This window comes from Gallus gallus, chromosome 4, assembly GCF_016699485.2.
Source record: "Gallus gallus isolate bGalGal1 chromosome 4, bGalGal1.mat.broiler.GRCg7b, whole genome shotgun sequence".
Lineage (NCBI taxonomy): Eukaryota > Metazoa > Chordata > Aves > Galliformes > Phasianidae > Gallus > Gallus gallus.
In genome coordinates, this window is record NC_052535.1 from 56663452 (window position 1) to 56688639 (window position 25188).

Genomic DNA, 25188 nt, shown 5'->3' on the forward strand with positions numbered 1-25188 from the left:
TAGGAATACATCTTCCCAGTGGGAAGATGATACATAAAAAACACTTCAGGTGTTGCCCGTGTTATAGGAACAAAGGACATTTAAAAAATAAACAGATCAATCAATTTATGTTAGTGGGGGTGTAAGCTGCATTGTTTGCTTAGTCAAGTGGTCCCACTGGAAAAAAAGAAAAAAAAAGCAGCTGGGACAGTGCAGAGAAAATGCCAGGACTCTAATTTACTTTTTAAAGGCCCTTGGTCAGAAGTATAGCAATTCAGATATCCCTGTTTGAAACCAGCGGGGAATATTTGTTAAGGAACAAAAGCTCCAATTAGTATTTTCCACACCCTTTCACAATTTTCTCTACTGCTTTTGGCTCTGAAGCCCTTTATACCAGCCCTTTGTGCTAGTGAGAGGAGCTGGGAGGGCCCAAGGGGGCTGGGAGTGGGCTGTGTGTTTGAAAAGATGGTACCGGGATCATAAGCATGTCATCCCCAGAAAGGGACAAAGTATCTTCTTCAAAGTCAAGTAGCTCCTAATTGGGTCTGAGCTGAGAAAATGGAGCAGTGGCTGCCTGGGAGCTGGTACCTGCATTGACGGCAAGGCGAGCCTGGCGGATGACCACCTGAGGACCGATCGGCGTGGTGGGCTGCAGCTTGTGTAAGCCCTTGGCGATCTTCAGGAGTTTGCTTGAGGCATCAATCCAGTACAGGAACCGGTCAATCAAGAACACAATAGCAGCTGCTGTCACACAATCCTTGACCATGATGGAAGCTTTCAAATAAACCTGAAAAGAACACCAGTGCAATGGGGCTACTGCGAAGAAATTCACGGAGCAAAGGCTCTTCCAACTGTTTATAGAAAATACTCAGCTTTAGTAAAACTTCTCCTAAAAGGGCTGCTACATACCATTTTAAGACAGATTGAATTTCCTCAGTCATTTACATTTGTTGTAAGTTAACTGCACAGTTTTGTATGCAAGTAGAATTACCAAACAATACAAGAAGCAAACTAGCAATTAAAAGGCTGTCTCAGAATTTCTACTCGAAACCTCTGTCTTCCTAGGCCTTTACATAAGGGGGTAAGTCCTTGTAGCAGCAGTGATTAAATATTTACTATAACCTATAATTTGACTAATTCTGGCCATATTTTCACTCTTAAGGTTGAAAGATTCTGGTTTTTGGTTTTTTGGTGTTCTTCTTTCTTTCTTTCTTCTTCTTTTTTTTTTTTTTTTTTTTTTTTTTTGAACTGCATGCTTTTCTTTTTCTTTTTCTTTTCCTTTTTCTTTTTCTTTTTTTTTTTCTTTTTTGTCTTTGTAATTGCTGTTCAGTATTTGGAACCATATAATTTGGTCGTCTGTTAATGAATTTAAATTATACCCAACGATTAATAGCAGTAATAACAATTATTTTAAAAGGGAGTCTGGGGAGACTGGAAATGGTCACTAAAGCATTTGTCTCAGATGGGACTATCTTCTGTCTGAGTACTACATTTTCAAGAATATGACTCTCAGCTTTTCTTTTCCTCTTTTTCCTTAGAATTCCCCTAGGAAATGGGGGACACTTAGGAACCATGCGGCTATCTGTGGAACCAGACCCTGGCTATAAACCATCAGCATCAACGCAGCTTTAAGTTTGGATGGAGGATCAAAACATAAGGAATCATCCAGAGCTCCTCAGGCAGCATGCTGTTAAGAGGACAGGAGCCCAGTGAAACCACCATGAGAAGGCATGTGGTTCTTCACTGAGGATGGAAAAGGCCACATGGATGGCTGTCAAATACCACTTCCTGTGGTTGGTAGCACACCACTTTCAAAACACAGCAATGAGTTGTAACAAAGGACCCATCTCTTTGGCCATGGAGTCTCAGGGGTGCTAGGCACAGTCGTGGCTTGCCTGGGCTTCATGGCAGTGGCCTCATGCTGCCCTCAGAGCCTTGCCTCCTGGTGTCCCACTTGGCTCCAGTGCCAGGGAGCTGGCAATGCTCAAGTACCGTGTTGTGATATGGCAGAAATTGCAAGAGAATAAAGCAAGAAAACACCTTCAACTATATGAAGTCTCCTCATACCAAGGATGTGTTTCTCATAGCATTCTTGTCAGTCAGTAAATCTGCTAATAGCAGAGTTAAAGCAACTCAGGGGCTCAGGCCCCACTGCATCATCAGACGATGATTGTCAAGAAGGCTTTGTGTAAATCCCCACTGAAACACTGTGTTGGACAGCTATCTCCAGTTTTTATCTTCAGCATATGTTTCTTTCCCTTCTTCCTTGTGTAGACACACAGGTCCAAGAACACCGTGTCAGAGACGCTGTTGATCACTCCAGTCACCATCTGGGCTTCTTGAGCCTCCTCATTGTCTCCACCCTGGCTGGACTTCTGCTATCTGCTCTCAGTCCAGAGAACCACCTCCTGACATCAAGACTCATTCTTGATTTCAGCAGCATAATCACCAACTTCTCAAGGGCAGGAGTGGCAGCAGCCTGACTAACACTTGTTTCTAATGAACAGAGCCCTCTGAGGTGTGGGGGAAGCCCGTATCAAACTGTCTGGAGACAAGTCCGCGACTATGGCATGAACGCTGGGCTGCAGTATCAGCCCTCTTCAAGCATTTTCTGGCTTGTTTGCACTTCAGTGAGGCAGATCTGTGCAAATTTCCTTTTTTTTTTCCTTTTTTTTTTTTTTTTTTTCCTGAGCCTGAGTTGGATTTTTGAACAAGATGGCACTTGAAAAGGATTCCTGGAGCTCCCTACGCACAGCCCGCATGTGCCGGTCAACAATGGAGGAATCCCCCTCTCTAAGCACCTGTAAACTGACACTGCAAACTATCCATTCGAAATGCTCATGAACAGGCCATATATTTAAGCACAGAGCATCGCCTAATCTATTTTTTTTCCTCCCCTTCTTCCTTTAATAGATTGGAGCACAAAAGCCTGAGAGAGGGTGACCTACCAAACAAAAGGGCCTTTGAGTCCCTAGGAAAAGTAGACTTGGAGGAGGATGGAAGGAATCCAAGTGGCCCTATTATTTCCACTTGCACTAATTAGACATTTTTCTGTCAGCTATTGAGCACTGCTGAGAGGCCAAACTCACTGAATTCATTTCTAAAGTGTTTACAGAAGTTTGCATCTGTTTGTGTCTCTTCAGGAGGAAAATAAGCACTTCAATAGCATTGTGGAAAATCTAAACGAAGCATCCTATTCTGAAGGGCTTGGCAGTCTTGCAGCTGCATAATTTAACTCCCCGTTCAATGCCGAAACCTCTTGTGTCCCTCTCCAAAACCAAATGGACACAAAATGTAGAAAAGTCAAGCCAGGGGGAGAAACTCAGCTACTTTTTTTTGAAAGGCCGGGCCGCACGCTGTGTGGCACACAGGGACATGGTTCGGTGTCAAGCTTTGCAATTACGTTCCCGGCAGCACACCCAGAAATCCATACCCACGCCTTTCACCCACTGCCAAATGGCACCACTCTGGAATTCCTCAGCCCATCTCGGCTCTCACTTGCGGGCACACTGTTCTTCAGAGGGGATGAATGCAATAAACAGGTTTACTCGCTTTCTTTCTCACTGCATCCACATCTCCATGGAAGGGGGAAAAGAGAAAAAGAAAGAGCGGGGTACGTGTGCACTTTGTTTTAACATCTGTGTCCGTGATGCCCAATGCATATGTCTAATTGAGTTTAGGACACAAAGGGAACCTCACGCCTGGGAAGTGGAATCAGGTGGTGACAGAATTAAATTTGCACGAGATTTCTATACATGGACCGTGGGGGAAAATGCAAAACAGCCTTTAGTGAAGGGCTTGTCCTTAATGGTGATGAGTGGGAGGGTGTGCTGTGTGCATGGTTTCCTGCATTAGTAGGTTAACTCCTCCTCACGCCGGGGCCGAAGTTTGGGTCCCAGTGTTGGGTTCAAAGCCGCGATGCCTCCTCTGCATTGACAATGGAGCCACTCCCGAGAGGGAGCAGCTCAGAACCGGGGCCATCTGGCACGGGAGCTGGCAGCATCGCGTCAAAGGAAAATTATTGGTGCATAGTAAATGAGGGTGGGGAGGAGGGGAAGGGAGTTGCAGAGATCTTATGTGGCAGCTGATGTAAGAGGAATTACAAGCCCAAATAAATGAAATATTGATTTAATCCACTCTCTCTGCCCTCTTTATAAGGCAACAGTCCCACAGGCAAGTCCCCACGCAGCCTGCAGGTGCAGAAGGGTCCCTGTTGCAGAAACACCCCTGCAAGCATCAAGGATTGAAATCATTTTTGGAGTGCACACACAGTTTTGCAGGCGCTCTGGACCCCTGTATCTGCCTACGGTCATTCATCTCACCCTATTTTAGTCTTTATTTGTAATCGAGGCTGAGGTTTTAAATCCTAAAAAACCAAGAGCAGTCACGAAAAACTCAAGCTGTGTGCACAGAGCAGGCATTTCCAGGTGCTTTGGTTCTCCCTCAAGATCTACTGCTAGTTAGCACTTCACTGAACCCTAACAAATTGCCCGTCTCTTTCTCCCCCTACATTCGTCCCCTGTCAGATTAAACACACAGTCAAAACAGCAATGGATTTGGCTGAAGTCTCGCCCTTTTACCCCACGCACTGTTAGCAAAGCCTGTATTTCCAAGAGACCAAAGCTGCTGTCACTGCACGGGACTTCTCTATCAATCTCAGCCTTTCAGCTGGCAATCACAGCACACTCTGCAAATAACAATGAATTAAGCCTCCTACCACCTCTGTGACTGGCAGGGGAAAGCATGGCCATGATGTGCAGATGGATAAGCCCAAACACAGGATGGGCGAGTTGTGCAGTAAGTAGCTGCAGAGCAAGGAATGAGAGGCTCCTGGACACTTTCCCCTCTGCTCAGAGCAGCAGAGGATCCAATTTAATGGCTTGAGCAACTGAAGCTCTTAATTAGCTCACGTTATTCATCCTGAAGGCAATGGAGAGTCGGGTGTTTATTCAATGAGCCTAACATTAGGTCCATTATTAGCAACTCAAAACACCACAGAATGGATCAGTTTTACAAGCTGCCACATCATCCTTCATGAAGTGAGAAACTATGGGGGCAGTGGCTTCCCTTCGCTTTTACCGACAGCCCCCTGCTTTTTTTACCACCGAGGGCACGTTCCTCGTTCTGTTTCCAGCTCCTGCTCTTGAGTGTGCTGCCTCCTCCACTGTCACTTACTCCAGCAGAGCAGAGCCAGGAGAGCCCACCTGGCTGCACCATGTCCCAAACCATCTGCAGGATGGAGAAGGACACATATCTCACCATGACATGAAGAGAAGGCACCACCCCCGCCCTAGGTGCTGCTTGCAGATTGAGTGGACAATGGGAAAACACTTGCCAGTGGGACCAGGAGACACTGCCATGATGGACTTGAACATTCTCAGTGGGAGGTTTTTGGGGCAAGAACAGAAGAAAATCCTTTAAAGCACTGAGGAAACTTCCTGAGTGGGAGCTCCTGTGGGTTTTCTCTTTCTGTCAGCAGGGATTTGAGGGACCCCTGGAGTGGAAAGATTTTGCTGACTACCAGTCATAGGTATAACAGGAACTTTGTGGCACTGATTTGCCCCTGCTGTGCCCAGTCTTTAAACTAATTAAAAACTATTCGTGTTTCCTTGTGTTACATTAAAATACTGTGTTAAAGGGGATATGTTAATACTTCAAAATAGCTAAGTGCTAGTGACAAACCTCTCCTGATAGGGCAGCATCACTACCCTTATTATCATTTACAGATCCAAGAGTCTCTTTCCTAAATCTGTCCTCAAAATAAAAATCCATTTGAGAAGCAGTTGGAAGAGAGAAAAAAAAAACAAACACAGTGATCCCAGTAAGACAACTCAAAGCCTTTTCCAGGGACAAAAGGTTCCATGAAGCATCAGCTGAGAACAGTAAATCCTGCTGATGTGCAAAGTAAACCAATAACCCTATTGGTACCCAGGACCACAGCTCCCATTTTTTTCCTGGCACTGCCCATGCGAATCCTGCTGCAGTTTTCCCATATGTGCAGTGGAAGGTGAGTGCTTTGCAGCATTGCATGTTAGCAGGACCAGGTCTGGCCAGCTGCATTGCAGTGCTGAAGCTGTCCCACTGAAGTCGCTGCCTTGGCTGGGCAGCATGATCGACCCATGAAATGGTGGCCATCCTCCTGCATTGATGGGGCCTGATTTCTAATACTTCTCACTCAAAAAGCCCCAAAGTGACAGGGTTCCCACAGCATAAGGAGTCTGGGATGCCACCAAGCCCTTCAGGAATTGAGTTCAGCCCGCAGTCACAGCTCTGGGCTCGGTTACTCCCCACTTCACGCAGATCACCCAAGAAGAGCTCTTAAGAGGCAGGTAGCAAAAGGTCAGCCAGAACGACCAAGATCCTAAGGGCTTTAGTTCTCCTGTTACCACACCAGCAGGTATGGGGAGGAGAAAACTAAATCCTTAGCTCCCTCTTGGGCTGTTTTTCAAAGGCTGCAGCTCTCAAGTGCCACACACACACCCCTAAGGGTATCGGGGCACTTCCCTTAGAATGATTATCCTGACGACAATCCAGCAGCACATAATTAGCTAAAGCCCTGGCAAGCGCTGCAGGGACTTATTCTCTGTTCTTTTCCATAGCCACATCAACTGCGAGGAAATTCTACATGACCAGGGCCAGGATCTGCTCTCTCCTGACCAGGGTGGAGATCAGCCTGCACAGCCTCCTGCACAGCTGCTTGGTGGAAACCCGTTTTTGGAGAGTCTCAGCACACATGCAACCTGATAGACACCTTTAATCTGAAGGTGATTGAAGGTCATTTCAACAGTGCATTTAAATATAAACTGAGAATGATTGTCCTTGGTGTCATTGCACAAGGAAATGAAATCTTTGAAGCTGAGGCTTTGTTTTTGCACTTACACGGTACCTATGCAGTAGGTCCTGGTTCGTGACTGAATGCCTGAACCTCGATGCAGGAAATTCTGCTGCTTATGGTAAAAATGATGTTCCTTCATCGTTAACATCATTACAAGGGGTTTGAAAACAGGCTCTTAATCGTATAAGGAAATACAACCAAACATTTCATGAATAATCCCAAAAGAGACCTACTCACATGTAGAGTTGGAGTTCACTCCAATGAAGCTCACAGTAGGGTTTGCAGGAATCAAAGCCTGTGTGCTCATGGGCATGTTGCCCTCTGTTGGCTGGTCACTGAGCACAAGGGTATTTCCATCTCTCCAGATTCGGGTGATCTGCAGGAAGGGCAACACTTGCAAGTCTCCCTTTTGGAAGTGCAGCCTCAGCCTTTACCCTTTGGCAAGTATTTTTTTTTTTTTTTAGAGAAGTTACCTCTGTTTGTTTGCATTTGTCCTATTACAATTCTGATTTGGCTTTGGTTTGTTGTGAAACGCCAAGCTGTTTTTGCCTTCCTAGAGCTTTGGTCAAGACACAGAGGTAACGATCCCACAGTGGAGTTGAAGAAGAGCACTCTAAAAGGATGCAGGTGTGGGTGGCTTTGCTTTCTTGGTGCGTCAGACTAGTACACAGCCACCAGCATCGGGCATCCCACTTTTAAAAGTGTAGCACTAAGGCAAACCCTTGAAGCCAAAGCCTAATCCGCTTACTCCCTGCGCTGGTCTCATGGAGCCTTTCAGCCGACGTGACGCGCAGCGTAGAACGGCCCGGTCGGGGCACGGGCAGCCAGAGCTCCACACCGCGCAGTGTGTTATGGTAATGAAGCGCCTTTCATTCAGGGATCTCAAAGCGCTTTTTAAATGTAATGAATTACGGTTTATGAGCTTATTCTGAGTATGGCAAATTAAAACAAACAGAGATGAGATTTTTTTTTTAAGGTTTTGATGAACATGTCATTGACAAAGACTTATATATATTTTTTCCCTTGGGGACTTACATTATCCTTCTGTCCCTCATGCCAAAAAAAAAAAAAAAAAAAAAAAAAAAGAAGAAGAAAAAAGTTGCTCAGACTTTTATCTTTCCTCATCGCACTGTAATCACTTCTCTTCAGCCTCATTTCCCTCCCAGCTTTTTATTCAAAGAACTGAAGCAGCCTTTGCTCTGCCTTGAAATTTTATTTAAAAAAAAAAAAAGAAGGGGGGGCAGGGAATGAATGAAGGGGAAAAAAATCCCCTTTCCCGACTAATACTAATAATACAGGTCAAAATGTCAGTCTTTCTACAATTAAATGGAAAACAAAAAAGGTTTTCCCTTTTTCCCATGGTACAATAGCACTGGAATATAAATTACCAGCGAAGATGAAATAATACTTCAAAGCACACGGGGAAAGGCAGCACAATGTTTACAAAGTATTTTCAACCACACGACGAAGCATTGAAGCCGACGGTCACCAATGGACTTCAGGGGGAGTTGGTGAATAGTCTGAAACGAGCATGCGGTGGGATTTTAGGTCCCTATGGTCTATGACCCCATGATATGCTTTGTTTAACAAGGGCAGCTGCAGTTATCAACAGATGTTTCAGCAATAAATAATTGGTATCATCTCAGAAAGGATCCATCTACCTGGGGAGAGGGCATAATGCTGAGAACACTGCCCCTCTATTACTGCCGCATTAATCTCCCATCTATCCAGGTCTCTCCGGGAGCTTACTGCAGGTGTTTGTCCTGGGAGAGAGCAGACAAACACTGCGAAGCCGGAGTGCTGAGCAGGGATTGTAAAGGAGGTCAACCTCCGCCATAAATTTCTGTCGGAGGCCACACACACCAAAGAAAGAAAATAAATGCCCAGGGAGCAGCACCACCTCCCGGCACATTTGGGATCCCTGGGACGCATGGTGCTGGTGAGTGGACGTGCAGCGGGCACAGCCCTTGGTTTCCCAAAGCTCCTCATCACTGCTCAAGGCCATCATCCTCCACAGACAACACCTGCAGGCTTTGCTCAGGTTCTGCCGGGGAAGATCTTCCCCTTGGGCTAGCAGCATCTAACACAGATAAATCAGAAAACAAGAAGCAATGGGAATTCCTTCCTGCTTTCTGATCTTAAAGATAGATAAAATATGCAGAGTACACTTTGGGATCCCCTAGCACCTCCTGGATCCTGCAGCTCCTCACTCAGACCAGTGCCTCTTATGCACATGGAAGACCATTACATTCTTAACTTGCCCGCCTTGGCTTTGGCTAGCTCAGGTCCCAGCCAAGTAAATTCCTGGAAAATCACTGGAAAAGCATTTTGGCTTTATTACAGTGCCAGGTCTTCAGGCAATAGGCAAACACACTTCTTGCTGGAAACAGAAGTGAGCAAGATGAATGGGCAAAGCAAGCACTCAAGCTAAACAAACAAGAAGCTCCTCACCTTCTCAGAGGAGGAAACCTTCCTGCCCCAAGCACCCCATGATTCCCACAACAGCTGTGCTGAGCTTCATACCAGTAGATCGGGGAGCCTGGTGCCGATCGTATCCTGCAGGTTCGTTTTGTCCTCTGGGCCCACATCTTGCTTGTACTGCCATTTCTCTGGCACAAAGGGCCACTTCATTTCCTTCGCCTCCTCCAGAAGGGTCTTCAAGTCATCGGGAAGCAATGCTGGAAAAGGCAAAGTGCTGGTAAAGATATGACAGTGGGTGCAGCCATGATCCCACACAGAACAGCTGCTCTGCACAAAGCAGAGATAAACCTAGGTTGTACAGAGCAATTGGGCATAGATCTAAAGGGACGCAATGAAAAACCATCAGATGTGTTTGAGAATGTTTAACTCATCTGGGAAAAAAAGTCTTCAGTTTGAGTTACTTACTCTCAAAAAAATTGAGTAACTCAAAGAAGACTACAAGATACATCTTCCCCATGCAGGAGAGAGATCATTGCTACAGCAGGAAAAAATTGAGCCACAAGCTTGGGCACTGACACTGCTTGCATGTGCACAGCAGGTCCCAGCTGAGGCTCGTACAGTCTCATGACTCACTCTCTGTGAGGTTCATGTACTGACCTGGCCACTTCTGGAAGCTCTTTCTTTGGAGGCAGTGTATTGGAGCCATGCAGGTGAGCTGAGGAGGGTGCCCAGCTTCTGCATGTTGGACCACAAGGCTGAGGAGCTGCACTGCCCTGAGCACAGTCTACCCCCTGGGTTGTGCTCCCAGCATGAAGCACCGCCTACGTGCCAAGAAGCCATAGGTCTAGCTGTGTCTCCAAACCATCTGATGGAGGAAGGACTGCTGGTGGGAGCACACAGCTGGAGCTGGGCCTGAATCTGTCTTTTCCTTTCAGCTGCAACCCACATTTAATTTTCGCCAAACAGTGGTGAAGCTGCAGCTCCTGTGTGCTGTGCTAACCATAGGCCAGGCAGGCTCTCTGGCCAATAAAAGTGGATTAGCAAGGATTATTGACCAGATGGGGTCAGTGGTGATCATCAGCTGCAGATCTAACCCCTTCTGGCCATTAATCCCCAGAAAAAGTCCTGCTCAGAGACCATCATTGCTTTAATGAGGTAATGCAAATAAATGTATTACTACCTATTTTTTAAATCTATCCTTTATGGAGAATGGTAGAAAATGCACTACATAAGGATTCTGCTTTGTGCTCATATTGCAGTGCATTCATCAGTACATTTTTTCTATGCGAAAGTGGGAAGTCTGATACTGAGGTCCAGTTTTCCAAAAATTCACCTTTAGAAAATACATCACTTTTCCCAATGCAAGTCTTTTCATTTGCTGCTGCAGGTCTGGACACACTTCTCATCAGATCACTGCACAACTGCACTGCCCTGCTGGTCTCATATCGTGCCTTCAGAGGCCCAGCCCTTCCCAGTGCAAAGAAAGGAGGCCAAAAGGCAAGGCCAGAGGGAGAAGAGCTCCTTTCCTCATGCATCTTATGGCTCCTGTGGTGATGGCACTGCAAAACTAGGCAGGAGCAGGAGCACTCTGCCCCCTCACCAGGCATGAAAACTGAGGTAGGGCCTGACCCTGTATGTAGGGTGGCCAAGGGAAGGCCAGCAGCTGAAAATCAGGCTTCCCAAAATCTTCCCCAAGAGAAGGTGAAGAGTGCCTGGAGGCAGTCAAGGCACACACTGCTATTACCTGTCCCCATATGATCCTCACAGGACTGACATTTTGGGGGGAATCTAGGGAAACAGTCATGGGATGCTCACACAGGCAGCCCTTCTGTCTTCTTCTCTGCCATCTGCTCTTCCCCTCAAAATTAAGCTTACTTAAATAACACCAAGCGAGAAAAGTAATAGTGTCAGAATGTACAAAAATAACCAGTGGGATGATGCGGATGTTGGTATTCTCCCTGAAACATACAGGTATTTCTGCTACCTAATTCTTCCAGTTTCCCATGTCATCCTTGGTTAAGCCTTAATGCCTGATGATGCACCAAAGAACAAAGAACATCTTTAATAGTGAAGTTTCACTCTCAGAGGCACCCCCAGCAGCCACTGGGTTGAACAGGAGGAACCCAGAGCAAGGTTTTCAGCAGGATCTAGTAATCTACAAGCCTCCAGCCACCTTTGGTGTTGGGCATTTGTATGAGCCTAGCTTTGAGCCTTGCCCTGATGTCCGATTGTCACCACTTGGAAATAAATGCAATTAGCGTGCTAATGATATTAATTTGATACTGTGAGGTAGAAACATCTACTGTAAACACATGAAGTAGCTGGGGAGCTGGTATGAACAATCCTGTAGCCATGAACTGAAATACAATTGCCAGAACAATAGTGCCAGCAGAGACGGCTCCAAGGGCCACGGAAGCCACGGTGCCACCAGCTTTTCCATTCCAGAATGGGCAAACAGGTTGAGCACTGTAGGCACAGGTCCTGGGGAGGATGGGAGCTCCTTGCAGGCTCTGATTGCCCATTTCCTCCAGCAGCTCACCTGAAGGGCTGCAGCTAATCGAGCAGTTATAAGGGTGCTGATGTACCTTAGCTGGAACTAAACTGATTATTTCTTGTCCGCTGCAGTATTTAATAGGAGAGAAGGGATGAGGAGGGTGAAGGGAAAAAGCGCTACCTGATTAGGAGTTCAAGAGCCTATTCTGAAGGGAGATAATCAAGCTTAAAAGAATTTGTGATGAGAAAACAAAGTAGCCTTTTGTTGAAAACAAAAAGAGAAGAATCTTCCAGCATCCCTGGCAGAAATCTACACGCCACCCTCCAGCACAGACAGGCCGAGGTGCTTCAGAAAGGGCGGCTGACCTCCCAGCAAGAACAAGGAGTGCAGAAACATATTTGAAGCAGCCCCGCACTCCGGGCAAACAAAGGGTTTTAAAGATCACGTTGACATGATAGTCAAGCTGGTCATGCAAGCAACACCAAGCATTACTGACATTAAACTGGAAAAGGGATGGGACTGCAGATGCATAATACAAAATAGAACCTGCATAAAATTCAAGTTTTGCAGTTTTTTGCTGATGCCTGTACTGTTACCCACAGAAATATCAAATTTGCCCTTTACTACATTGTCCTGTACTCACTGAAGTTTTTTGATACAGCAGACAGCAGCATGTAACCTCCCTGCCCTGCACAGAACAGGTGTGACCCGCACAAGCCCAGTGACGCAAATGTGGCTCTTCATTGGTGAGCAAAAAAGGCTGTGGCAGTTACGCTGTGGAGCCCTCTGGAAGTCTGACACTGGAGAAAGCTGAACTGAGCGTGTGACATCCTTCCCTGATTAGTGTCAGATGCATTTCCACCAGAATTAGTAAGTCATTTTTTAAAACCTCCCTTACCACCACAGCACTGAAATTGTTTCTAGTCCGCAATGCTAGCATTGAAACAAGTGAAGAGTTTCACTCCTCTACCAGCGCCCTCCCTAACTACTGCTTCCCTTCCCGGTTATTCATTCCAGCCATTAGCCAACATGGGCTTTCCTTTCAAGAGGGTTACTGCAAGTTTTTTCTTTGGACACCACTTACAGAGGTCACATGCATTTTACGAGATAAAGATTCAGGCAATGAGCTCTTTAATATATCAGGAGAAGCTGACAAACAGAGAGGGCCCTCCCCCAGCCCCGCTGAAAGGAGAGGAAATATGTGCCCTTATTCAGAAGTTGCATCCTTTTTCTTTTTTTTTCTTTTTTTTTTCTTTCTTTCTTTTTCTTTCTTTCTTTCTTTTTTTTTTTTTTAATAACTGAAATTTATGTGCATCAGCAAACTTTCGGGCATTGTTCTTCCCCAACTAAACTGTTCCTTACAGCCTCATGTTTACTGAAGCCTAAAATTAGAACTGACAGCAATTCACCGCAACAAAGTGGGCTGCTTTCCCCTGCCTGCCCGCAGCCCATGTCCCATTCACTGCCCTGAAATCCAGTCGTCTCTTGGCTCTCATCTGCCAGAAGCAGAAAAATAGGGCAGGGCCGAGGAGCGGCTGCCTGCCCTGCTGCCCCTGGGGCCTCACCTTGGTGCCGCCGGTATTCCTCCTGCTCCTCTTCCTCGTGGATGTCCGCCTTGGCTGACAGCAGCGCAGCCAGCGAGCGCTCGCAGTCCTGCAGCAGTGCAGCCACCGAGCCGCAGGTGTTCATGGCCACTGCTCCCTCTTGGCTGCTCCAGCAGAGAGGGCTCCTTCCAGGTGGAGGGACCTGCTGAACAGAGTGAGGAGATGTCTACAGCCTCTTCCAGCAGCACCAGTAAGTGCTGGGGGAGCCCTAGGAGCAGAGGTCTGCCCAACGGGTGCTTGTGGCATTGCCAATGGTGGAGTGGAAGGAATCCGCCATCTGAAAAGAAATGTGTGGAAATATGTATTTTATTTTTTTTCCCATGCAACAAAATAGATCTGACTGTTCTCTTGCTTAATGAACTCCTCCCATAATTCAGAGCGATGTGGTTGGAAACAGCCTCTGAAAATATTTCTGAAGTTGGTGAAGCTGCAGGCTTCAGAAAGGAGAAGGCAGAACTGCATACAGCCAGGCACAGCTGGCTCTGCACCTCAGCAGCTGAGTTCTCCTCTGCTGCAGCTTGGGGCGGCTGGATCCCAACTGGCAGCACCAGGCAAAGCACGCTGGCGGCCTGGGGATCAGAGGGCAGAAGCAATGCGCTCATGCAGAAGCAGAGGGAGGCAGGTGGAGCGAGGCAGGGCTGGTGTTCATCGGCATGGAGCCCAAGGCAGGGTCCAGGCAGTGGGGCTGTGCTAGCACTGCAGATGGACACCAGGAAGAGAAGAAATTAAATGGGGACACACAGAGGAGATTGGGACAGGATGCGGTGCCAAGAGCAGCTGGACTATGGGGAAGGCAAGCATGAGTTGCAAAGCCCCAGGTCCAAACCCAGCCATGCTGGGGTGCTGACAGGGCACATCAACTGCATCCCACTTCTTCAGGGCTTTCACACCAGCCATAGCACATAGGGAGCCATGTGTGTCAGTGTTTGTGGGTGTCTGCCATGTAAACAACGGCTCAAGCAATGTGAAAGTGCTCTGAGGAGTGGCACAGGTTCCATCACTGCATTTGTGACACTCAGCTGGCCAAGAAAGTGGTTGAAAACTAAACCATCGGGAAAAGCAATCTAATAAGATACAGCATTCAGGTGAGGGTACTTAAAACAGTTTAAAGGCTACACTCAGGTTCAGTTCCCATCCCTCAACAAAACACTGGGGTTGGATTTCTGCTGTCGGCCCTTCCCTTCATCGCTCTCCCCGACTTACGTCCTACTTTTTCTCCTACTACTTCTGTATTGCACATGCACTCCTGAGAAAGGGGTTTTCCAAAAACAGAGCACGTGTGGGCATGGAGGCAGGACGCAAGCACAGGGCAAGGTTAGCTGAGAGCTGTGGTGGCAGCACGTATGGCCATGTGCCCCTCCTAGGGCTTCTCCCCCATCCTAGCTGAGGAATCCAGCTGGCAGGCAAGGACACAGAGCAAGGGGAAGCCAGAGACAGGGCTGGAGACACAGCTGCAGCGTGGTGTCTGGCAGAGCGGCAGCCCCGCGATGTGAGGATGTCTTTAGCTTGGTGACAACAGCCAGGCATGTGCGTGGGGCAAGCCAAGCCCTCTCCTCCCACCCTGCTGGGTCTAGAAAAGCTGGGCTGGTTGCTGATTATCCACCAGGGAAAAGCATCCCCCTCTGCCATGATCGCTGTCACACACCTACGTTAGCGTTGCTCGCTCTGCTCACCATGCCGACATCTGCTAATTGATTCATCTGATTACACAGCCCAGTGCGGCCTGGCGCATGGCCGTCCCACGAGTACCTCCCAGGTTGGGACAGAGCGTTCCTGCCATCTGGCCCTGGCTCCACTCCTTTGTGTAATTGATTTCTCCCAAGTCCTGTCCCCCGGGGAGCCCTCTCCAGAAGCTGCGGTGCGGATGCAGCTCAAACCCACAGCCAGGCAGGCAGGAGGCTGCTAATGGTGTGCAGGAGCACCTCACAGCCCTAGCAGGGATATGTCCATAACCAGATGGTCTATGACAATGCGCTGAAGCTGAGACACTTCACACACACACTAACTCACACACACACACACAAAAAAAACACCAAAAAAACCCCACAGTGCTAAGAGCATCCAAGCTTACAGACATCCTCCAACGTGTCTGTTTTGCAGCCACAGTCCTGCTCCAGCCTTACAGGCAGCCCACGGCTGCAACCTGGGCGAGCGTGTGGGGCTGTGCTGTGAGGCTGAGAGCCCTGTGGCTTTGTGAGCCGCATGGCGCGCGAGCTGCACAAAGAGCAGAGGGGGCTTAGTGGGGAAGCTTAAATTAGTGTAGAAGTGCAGCACGTGGCTTGCTGGGATTGCAGGGATTTAACTCACCGGGAAACTGCTGGATCCGTAACAGGGATATAGGCAAGGCGGCAAGAGAGAGGTTTTTCTTCAAGTACGTTTTTCCAAAGAACTAAATAAACAGCGAGGGCACTTAGTGCAGTAAATAGCGATTTACAGCAGCAGGAACAACAATGGTGGAACCACACAGACCAGTGCAATAAACTGCACGGTAGCACTCAGAAGCAAGACAGCCTTTTGAGACCCATCACTGGGGGCAATGACTTGCATCATAAAATCAGCTGAAAATGCACCAGAGAGCTTTAAACTGCAGCAGCATCCTTTACACAGATGCACGCTGTAAGCTGTGTTTAGTAACAGCTGCAGCACTGCGTGGCAGCTGGGAGATGAAAACAACCCTGCGGGCAGCGTGTGGCAAAAGCAGGACCTGAGAGCAGAGCTGAGCAGCAGAACCAGCGCAGAGTTCTGGTGAGCCCTGTGACAGTCACTAGTTGGCTTTCTGTCAGCACCGATACATCTCAAAAAGCAGCACTTTGAGGGGAGGTCATGCTGAAAACTAAAAGTAGGGCCAAAAATGACTGCACAGCTGTCTAGAGAAAAGTGCTTTCTAAGGACACATCACCAAAAAAACTTTGGCTGCCACTTTCAAAACATGTAATAAAGACCGTTTTACATTACAGTGAAGATTGGGGCAATCAATGTAATTTAAAGCAGAAATGATGGAAATAACCATCTATGCCATTTCTGGCTGGAGTTTGGGTTACAGTAACTTCTTGCATCAAGTATGATGACCAAAAGTACAAAGATCTCAGGGAGAGGGGCAGCATGTTGCTGCAGTTGTCTCTGATGGGAGCTGGGATTCAGAACAAGAGGGAGGGAGGGGAGGAAGGAGGGAAGGTCTGGGTGGGCCACAGGGAAACGATCTCTTTAATAAGAAATGGGCCATACTATGACACTTCAGAGCCCTTGGGCTAGAAGACCAAAAGGTCTGTCAAGAGAAAGGAATTTTTTAAGTTATACTGTGGATAGAAGGGAGCCTGGGAGTCAGTTGGGCCAGTTTAAAATTACAATTAGCTTCAGAGGCTCAAGGAAAGAGAAAGCATAATTGATGCATTCAATACAGCAAGCATAACAACCATTTGTTTCTCAGACAAAATTATTTGGGAAATTTTCCATAGCATTATTGTCCTGAAACACAAATTAGAGATCATCAGACCTTTTCTCTCTGAAAATATATTATCCTAATTTCCATCTTGCTCAGGCTACCCTCCAATTCCAGAGAGACTAATGAAGAGGAAGCAAAGACCTGATGAGTTCCACACAGAGGCTACATTTATGGATTAATCCCAACAGGGAGCAAATCAACCTTATTCCCAGAGTGCTCAGTTGGGACTCAACACAATCAGTTGAGGACAGGGTAGTTATTTATGACTGAGGCTGTTTTGACTTTCAAATAAACATTTTAATTATTTTAAGTGCTACGCTGGAACTTTGAGTACGAGTCCTGTTTTAATTTAGATGGCAGCCATGCCTTGCTCTCCACCCTCCTAATCCCAAACCACTCCAGTCATTATGACACAGTGCCAGTGATCCTGATCATCATGCCTGTAACATTTGAAAGCATGGGCCAAAAGCAAAACCCACTGGTCAGGCTGCAAAGAAGAAAGCCCACATGCTCTGTACCTGCAGTGAGGAGGACTGGCTGAGCTTTGAGCATCTGCCAGGAAGGAATAGCTTGCTTTAGCAGTAGCACCCCTTGGCATAGAACTAATACACATGAAAAGAGCATCCTCATTGAGGTACCAACTCTGAAATCCATTTGCATACCCTGATCCATCCTTGTGCAATATTTTTCTATGCCAGCCTTTCCAAGCAACTATCAGTTTCTGTCCGTAAGAGAGAGCCTGAACATTTCTTTTTCCCTCAGCACATAGTAGTGAGCACACAAGTCCAGGGCACCCCCAGCTGCTCCCCATCCCATGGATTTGTGCATGAGTTTTCTGCAATCCTCCCCATTACCTGTGCCCCAAATAACAGGCTCAGCTTTGTTATCAGATTTGGCAACTTGAGGAAAAAGAAAAAGCAGAAAAGGTTGCTTAAAATGATCTAGTCTCACAGCAAAGGTATCACCAACTGAGTTAATATTACCCTCTACAGAAAATCCGGTTCCCTGCTTCAATATATACACACTTGTGCTTCCCTAGAGCATTTATCTTGCTTCCCAGTACGCGGAGGCTCTGCCACATGAGAGAGACAAGATGATGACCAAACAACAACAAAATTCATTTGCTAGGGGATTTATTTATTTATTTTACTTCTCTGGCTTAAAGATGAGATGTTTTCTTTTGGTAAAGCTGCATATACCAACTGGCATTGGCTGTATTAAAATAAGGAAGAACCTCAATCAAAGAGCCTCTCCTAAGGCAAGCTTTCTTGTTAATATGCACCAACATGAAAGGCTTTCTTTTCATCCTATACAACTACAGTGTGTGTAAATTGCAGGGGGCTCATTGGCATAAATCTTGGCTGTGACCTCTGAGGTAAACTGGATTTACATTACTTTCTGACAAGAATTAAATGAAGGCCTTGTGGATATATGAACAGCCTTCTAGACTGCAACAGATGGGCATGAATGTGCTCCCTAGGCAAACTATCAGTGACATCTGTGTCCTCCAAATTCTGGTGGTCTCAGCCAATTAGCAGGCAAAAGGGAAAAAAAAAAGGCAGCCTCTGCACAGCTACCCCAGTCAGTGCTGAGCAGAAGTGCTTCTGTTTAGAAATGGGATCAAGAACAGCCTCCAGCAGCAAGGGGACGGTTATCTGCCCGGGTGCAATGCGAGGCAGCACAACAGAAAGCACTGAGGTAATTAGAAAGGATATTAATATGGATACGGGACAAATCCCAGCCTTGGCTAAGCCTGCGTGAGACTAGAGTAATGGGCTGCAGTGATGGATTTACATGGATAGAACAACAGAATTCTATCCGCACTAAATGCAGAGATGGGTCCAAAGTGCACTCAGTGCCTCCCACAGGCATTGAGGAGCCCATCCCCAGCCCTGTGCCCTCCCAGTACACCCCCAGTCCCCACAGAAACAGCTGCACCCAGGCATGAACCCCCCTGGCACAGGCCCACCCTGATGGCAGAGCCACCTCTGCCAGGTGCCGCCGTGAGGTGGCCAGGCCTGAATCCACTCCCTGCCACACACAGGCTCCCTTGTCCCAGCTGATAACCAGGCCTGACACCCAACGGTGTGGACACTGGGCAGGCAGGGCTGTGGGGCTGGAGCGTGGTGCCCATGCAAAGCACCTGTTGTTTTGTCCTGATGGTGACTTCCCAGAGGTGCCATCTGGGCTCTTTCCCCTCATCTCTGCTCTGTTGTGTGCTGCTAGGGGATGCAAAAAAGAAAAAAAAGAAAAAAAAAAAAGGAATAATTGAGGGGCAGATCAATAAATTAAAAAGTCCAAAAAAAAAAAAAAAAAGAGAGAGAGAAAGAAAGACATAATGAATTTGGTACAGCACATATTTTTAGATCAAAGATGCCTTTGAAGTGACAAACCCTTAATCCATAAACCACTGAAGCACTTCCTTTCTCTCACAAACTACTTGTTGTCAAATAAAATGGAAGTTAAGGAAATTATCTTTATCTGAAAATGGCCAAAAGAAGCCATCATCTAATGACAGCCTTGTCAAAATGACAATTGGGGAAATTGTTAGGCAGGCGAGGCCTAACGACGGGAGGAATAAGCTTGCTGTTTGCTCTAATCTGGTCAGGCAGGCCCCACACAATTCTGCACAGCTCGCCGTGTGAAACAGCCGAGTCTTTGTCAGTGTGAGCAAGGGCCAGGAGGACTTCTCTTTCATGAATATGTATCACCAGCCCTCTACGTCTATAGAGAAAGAATCTTCCGAACACCAAAATAAGAAATAGATAAATAAAACAAGCCACCATCACCAATAAAAAAAATCCTGAAGCGACAAAATCCTAAACCGTGGAGTTGTGCCAGGAGAAAACTATTAAGCAAGGAAAGCTGACATTTTGAAAAGGAAGCCAGAAGCATCTTCTTCCCAAAGGCTTTCCTCAGGCTCCAATCCCCAGCACATGGGCAGGAGGCACTTCAAATCATCACAGAAGCAAAATGGCCTGTCGGGCTACCTGAAGTCCATCACTGTGTTTTATATGGGGCACTTTTTTGAATGTGCTGCTTTGGGGTCAAAGCCCAGGCCACAATCGCCTATCAGGATGCCACATGCCCTGGGAAGCATACACATGCACAGCACCAAATATGAAGATAAATCTGGGCATAATAAACATCATACCATGCATTCTCAACAGAGGCTTACAGAGGAGGCCCAGTGCTCACAGCAGAACAGATTTCTCAGAGGTATTCAAGGCCTTCTACAAATAAAATCCCTTCAACATCTCAAAACAGACAGTTTGAATTTCTGGCTCCCTTGAAGTTTTGGGGCTTTTTAAACACATGTACTATGTACATCTTCACACGTTCAAAAAACTGGCATAAAACTGGACAAGAGCCACATCAAGACTACTGGACTGCCAGTGGAAGCTAACATACAGACAGAAACTGCCTTTAAAAGATGAAATGGCTCAGAAATGTTTACAAGAAATACTGCATCTCTGCAAGACTGATGCTGACACACGTATAAGCCCAAACGTACCACCCAGAGCAACAGAATGGCAGGCAGGGCAGGGATGCAGTATTGAACCAAGACCGTGCTTGTTACAGAGAACCCAAATGAAGCTGTTTTAAGATGCGGTGGGTTTTCTCTCTGCTGGAGAGCTAGGACATTGTTATAAAGCATTCATCAACGTTTGAAAAGTTACTTTCAAACGTTTGTTTTAAACTTCACTTGTAAGACTGCAAACCAGATCCTTATTTCCTATTGAGAGATTGTGGCAATACTAAAAACTTCACTTTTTTCTCCAAGCAATAAATGGAATATAAAAGTTAGACTTCCAGCAGAGATATCATGACACAATGCTCAATTTTGAGAGTTTACAATATTATGCAATGTTTGCTGTAGACATTACCATTTCATTAGCATACTCTACTTTACATGAAATCCAGCAATGAATGCTGTCCCTGATCTAAGGCTAATCCTCTTTAAAGAGCTACAGGGTATATTACATGTGGCCACAGCCACGGTTGTGCCATGACTGAATCACTTTGAAGCCTATTGAACAGCGTTCCCTTGTGAGGCTATACACAAACCCCTAAACCAACGCTCCCTGTGCTGCGAAATTCGACTGTTTTTCATCACCGAGATTTTTTGTAAGGGGCAGTATTGCCCTAGTCCCAAGCAAGGGAAGAGGTACAAGGCTGCCTTCACCACCTCTCAATGACAATTTGTAGCTGGAGCATATATGCCTGAGGTAACACAAATATCTAGCTCCTAAACAGGGCTCACAGGGATGCCCTGTCTCACAGACTGATTTCTGAAATACAGGTTACCATGGCTCGCTTTTAGAAACTGCCAATATAACCCATAATGGGAAGGAGATGGAAGATGATGGAGCAATGCCACAGCGCCACACTGACTGACCAGAAACTACAATTACAGCCGACATCAGAGGAAAATGGGTAGTGTTGCACTGAGCCAGTGAACTCCTCAACACAAAGACATCATAGGCAAAGCAATTCTGGACAGGATCATGCATATCATTAAAGAAAAATAAAGGGGACATATACCTCCAAGACACGTTGCATTTCTTACAATTCGATGCACTTAAATGCTATGAAGTGTGATAATGGAATACTATCTTACCTGCCACACAGTCCAGAACGTGGAATCTTTAACATCTATACAAATTCAAAGGAAAAACATGAAACACTGAACTACTGTTCCTGCTATACATCAACAAAAGGCAGTTTATTTCAATGCTTATCTTTAACTCTTCAGAATTACTTTCTATATTAAATCACTGGTTTTAAAGAGAGCTGGAAAGGATGGTTACTTTCAGTCTGCGCTGTGCACGATGCCTATCATCTCCATTGAAACAGTGTGCAATCAGATAGAGTGAGTAGGTCCAGTCTCTGTGGTAAAACCTCAGCCCCAGTGAAGGTACTATTTAAACTCCTTGCTATCAAAAGAGTATTTCATCCAAGATGTTGACATCCAACAAATTAAGAAGTGTCACTGTATACCCAGGACACAACACCACACCACTCCTGTTGTGAATGCAGAGGAATGCATAGGGTGGCATTTGGGAGGAAGTTGTGAAGCTTCTGCTTTCAGCAAAATCACTTCACTGGAGTCTAGCTCAATCGTCACGGTTCTTATGCACCAGTGGATTTGCTGCAGCACAGATGAAAACATTACTTAATGCAGAAAATACATTTTATCATTGTTATAATCTTATCAATTCCCAATAGGGTGTTTAAATTACTTGCCACTACATGAACTGTATTGCGATGCCTTTGATTGGAATTGATGTATGGCCACTTCGAGAAAGCCCAGCTTTAGGCAGTTTCCACAGGTTAGTTCTAATTTAGAAGAGGAAACAGCAAAGAAAAGAGAACATCAAGCTGAAATGCAAGGATTATAATCAAGAAAGAACATACTTGTCTTGGCTGAAATTTTTGTAGGAAACCCAAACAATTATTTCAGTTCTTGCAGTGAGTCAGGTCTCTTAATGGCCAGAGTTGGTCAGTGGGATAATGAAGACTAAAAATTCATCACTTGATGATTATAGTGCACCAAGTCTTCTCTTGTTTAGCTTGTCAGTATGAGATTTGATATGAAAGATGGGCTTCCTCTATTGCACAAAGGTAAGCCAAAGTGCCATGCTGCATGCTGTGCTACCTACAGCAGCACAGATATCTCTTCAGTAAGCCTTCTTAAGGACTGACCACATTTTTCTTGAGAATTTGAGAAGGTCAAAAACAGCTATCATGACGAGTGTTTAGGTGATACGTAAGGAGGGGTGATCTGCAGCTGGGAAAATATCAGAATCACTCAGATTGCAGACTTCTTGGAACAACTATAGAAGGAAAAGTTTTAGCTGCATGCCATATATTTTACCTTCTTAGTCTGAACAAGGTTTCATGAAATTACAAGTAAGAGAAGAGGTATATGCCAGCTGAAAGTGTAGTGACTTATGACTATGGGATCAAAACTTCAACCAGTAAATCACCTCCAGGTACAGAAGAAGGAAACGACCACTAAATAAACAAACAAATAAATAATAATAAAAAATTGAAAGCCTCAATCCCAATTATTGGTAAGCAAAGAACTGCAGTAGAGTTCACAAACAAAAAAAAACCATCACTTTCTGGCTATTTTTAGAAAATGTAGGGGACTCTCTTATTCAAGAGCTACGAGGAATGAGCACAGTTACAATCAGCAGCTGTGCACAGAATACTCATCCCCAACATGCTTCTGTTACACAAATGATTTTTCACTTCCAATTCTACTGAAATGCATTAAGACACTGCTCTGAAAAGTGTGATGCTCCAACACACTTAAGTCTCTAGCCTTTGTTCCAACCTAAAAAAAGACAAAGTGAAGAGGTAACAATTTTTCTTCCACACTAGGGATTACAGATCTAATTTTGAGCAAGAAGCAAACACCTGCTCTGTGGTGTTGAAATCCCTCACTCTCCTTGTCCCATAAAAACTGGAGTTATAGTAGCATCCCTCTCGTAGCTGCGCAAACTGTCCTCCAGAGACACATTTGTTAAGAAGAAGGGGCTCCAAGGCATAAAGAATGTCTTCACAGACAGCAAGAGAAGCAGGAGGATGGACGAGAAATTGAGGCAGAGGAGAGGCATGAAAGAAGACAGAAGGATCAAGGACAAACCACGGTGCAAGAAGAGGAAGAAGATGACAAAATTGGGGGAGTGGTGTAAGTAAAGCTCATCTAGTCCCCTTGGAATGGAATCCCTCACTGGGACTTTATTCAGATCGGATGAGATGGGAAATTACAGAGTTCTTTTTTTTTTTTCCCCAAGTAAAAGAGCAATGTAGTAAATAAAACACAGAGGGAACTGCACTCCCCTTTCCTTCTGAACTACCTCCTCACCGCCTTGTGGTTCTTGGAAATGGTATCTAAAGTGTCAGTGAAAGCCACTCTTTCTAGTGCACATCTGGTCTCACAGTGAGCTCCAGTTCATTGTCCTGCTTTATACTTCGAATAAGTAGCTCATAAATAAATAAGCCTTTGAGGAGAAACTGTTTCTCTTCTTCTTGAACAGGAGGCACTCGGCTGATGTAAAGTCACAACAATTAATTGCAGAACCCTGCTGCAGGTTGTTACTTGTTCTGTTACACCTTTCCCAAACGAGCTACTGAAAGCTACCGTTGAAATTACTACCATTAACTACAGGTGCCCCGACAGCTCTTTCAACACGAAAACGCCGGTGCCTGGTCAAACATTGCCACCTACCGGCCCTCCTGCAGCCCTGTGCTGAGCACCGTGGGGATTTTACCTCCCCCAGCGTCGATGTGCCCGCACATGTACCCCCCCGCCTGCACCGCAGGGCCATCGTGAACAGCCATGCCACCTGCACAGTTTGCCAGAGCAACCAAAGGAAAGAAGCAGTCCTCCACGTAGGGATGTTCTGCTGAAGTTTCTCAAAGCATGTTGGGGAGGGAGGTTTCCTGCTTAGTCACTCAGGAAGAGCTAGTAGGAACAGGCAGCCAAATGGAGTCCTTTCACTCACAAACCCACAACATACAAACATGGATTGCCTTAAAATTCCATCTCAGAAAGAGTGGTCAGGCAGTGGCAGGGGCTGCCCAGGGATGTGGTGGAGTCATCAACCCTGGAGGTGTTCAAGAACCATGGAGATGTGGCATTGAGGGACATGGGTTAGTGGGGAAATATTGGTAGTAGGTGGATGAAATAATTTGAGAGGTCTTTTTCAAACTTAATTATTCTGATTCTATGATTCTATGATAATAGAAGGAGATGTATTTGCTTTCAGTAACTCTCAGCTTCTCCCAAATTGATAATGACCAAAAGCAATTTAAGAGTTCCTACTATTTTTTCCCAATTGGCTTGTTTGGGATGTGGATTTACTCGAAACCGCAGGGATCAGACCAAAGCTGTAGAAAAACAACACACCAACCAATCCCAACACATCTCTGTATTACAGCCTCCTGTAGTTAGTCATTACACATAATTAGCCCAGGCAGCTAGGATTGCTAACTGGCAGCAACACAGAGAAGCCATGCCAGTCACACGCAAGCAGGAACCATTACACTTAACATAATGAGCAGGGCTTTTCAAGAAGTCCTCCTCCCTTATGACTGGAAAGGCAATGAGCACAGTGTTGGAAAAGCAGGCTGCCCTGCGAGAAGAGGACAGTTCCAACCCACTTCTACATCCAACATAGTCCTTGCAATCCAGGGACTGGCTGCATGGTCAGACCTCACGTTCATTCTCCAGAAGGGAAAGCATTTCCAGGTAGAGCTGCAGAGGTTCTGGAAAAACCCAAAAGAGAAGTTGGTTGTGTGGGCACCATGAAACAGAAGGGCTGCCCCTGGTCCCACTACACCACGCTGCCTGGCTGCGCAACTACTTGCAGTTTTGCTTTTAACTACAGGAATTTCAATT

General features: G+C 46.1%; 1 protein-coding gene across 13 annotated transcripts in view; it reads right to left on the reverse strand.

Annotated features, from left to right (window-relative positions):
* ALPK1 (alpha kinase 1) overlaps positions 1-25188 on the reverse strand; it is a 38141-nt gene that overhangs the window by 12595 nt on the left and 358 nt on the right. Inside the window, exons 2-6 of one of the 13 annotated variants that reach the window (XM_046940586.1) lie at positions 21397-21431; positions 15641-15722; positions 13295-13475; positions 9338-9492; positions 568-766 (exon numbers count right to left, since the gene is read on the reverse strand). In XM_046940586.1, the coding sequence (XP_046796542.1) occupies positions 568-766; positions 9338-9492; positions 13295-13418 (478 nt within the window). In that variant the 5' untranslated portion in view covers positions 13419-13475; positions 15641-15722; positions 21397-21431. Of the gene's footprint in view, positions 1-567; positions 5209-7051; positions 7191-8202; positions 8335-9337; positions 9493-13294; positions 13611-14536; positions 14559-15640; positions 20827-21396; positions 21432-25188 lie in introns of those variants that run through there. The other 12 variants (XM_046940587.1, XM_015276337.4, XM_046940584.1 and 9 more) reach the window with 12 other exon arrangements.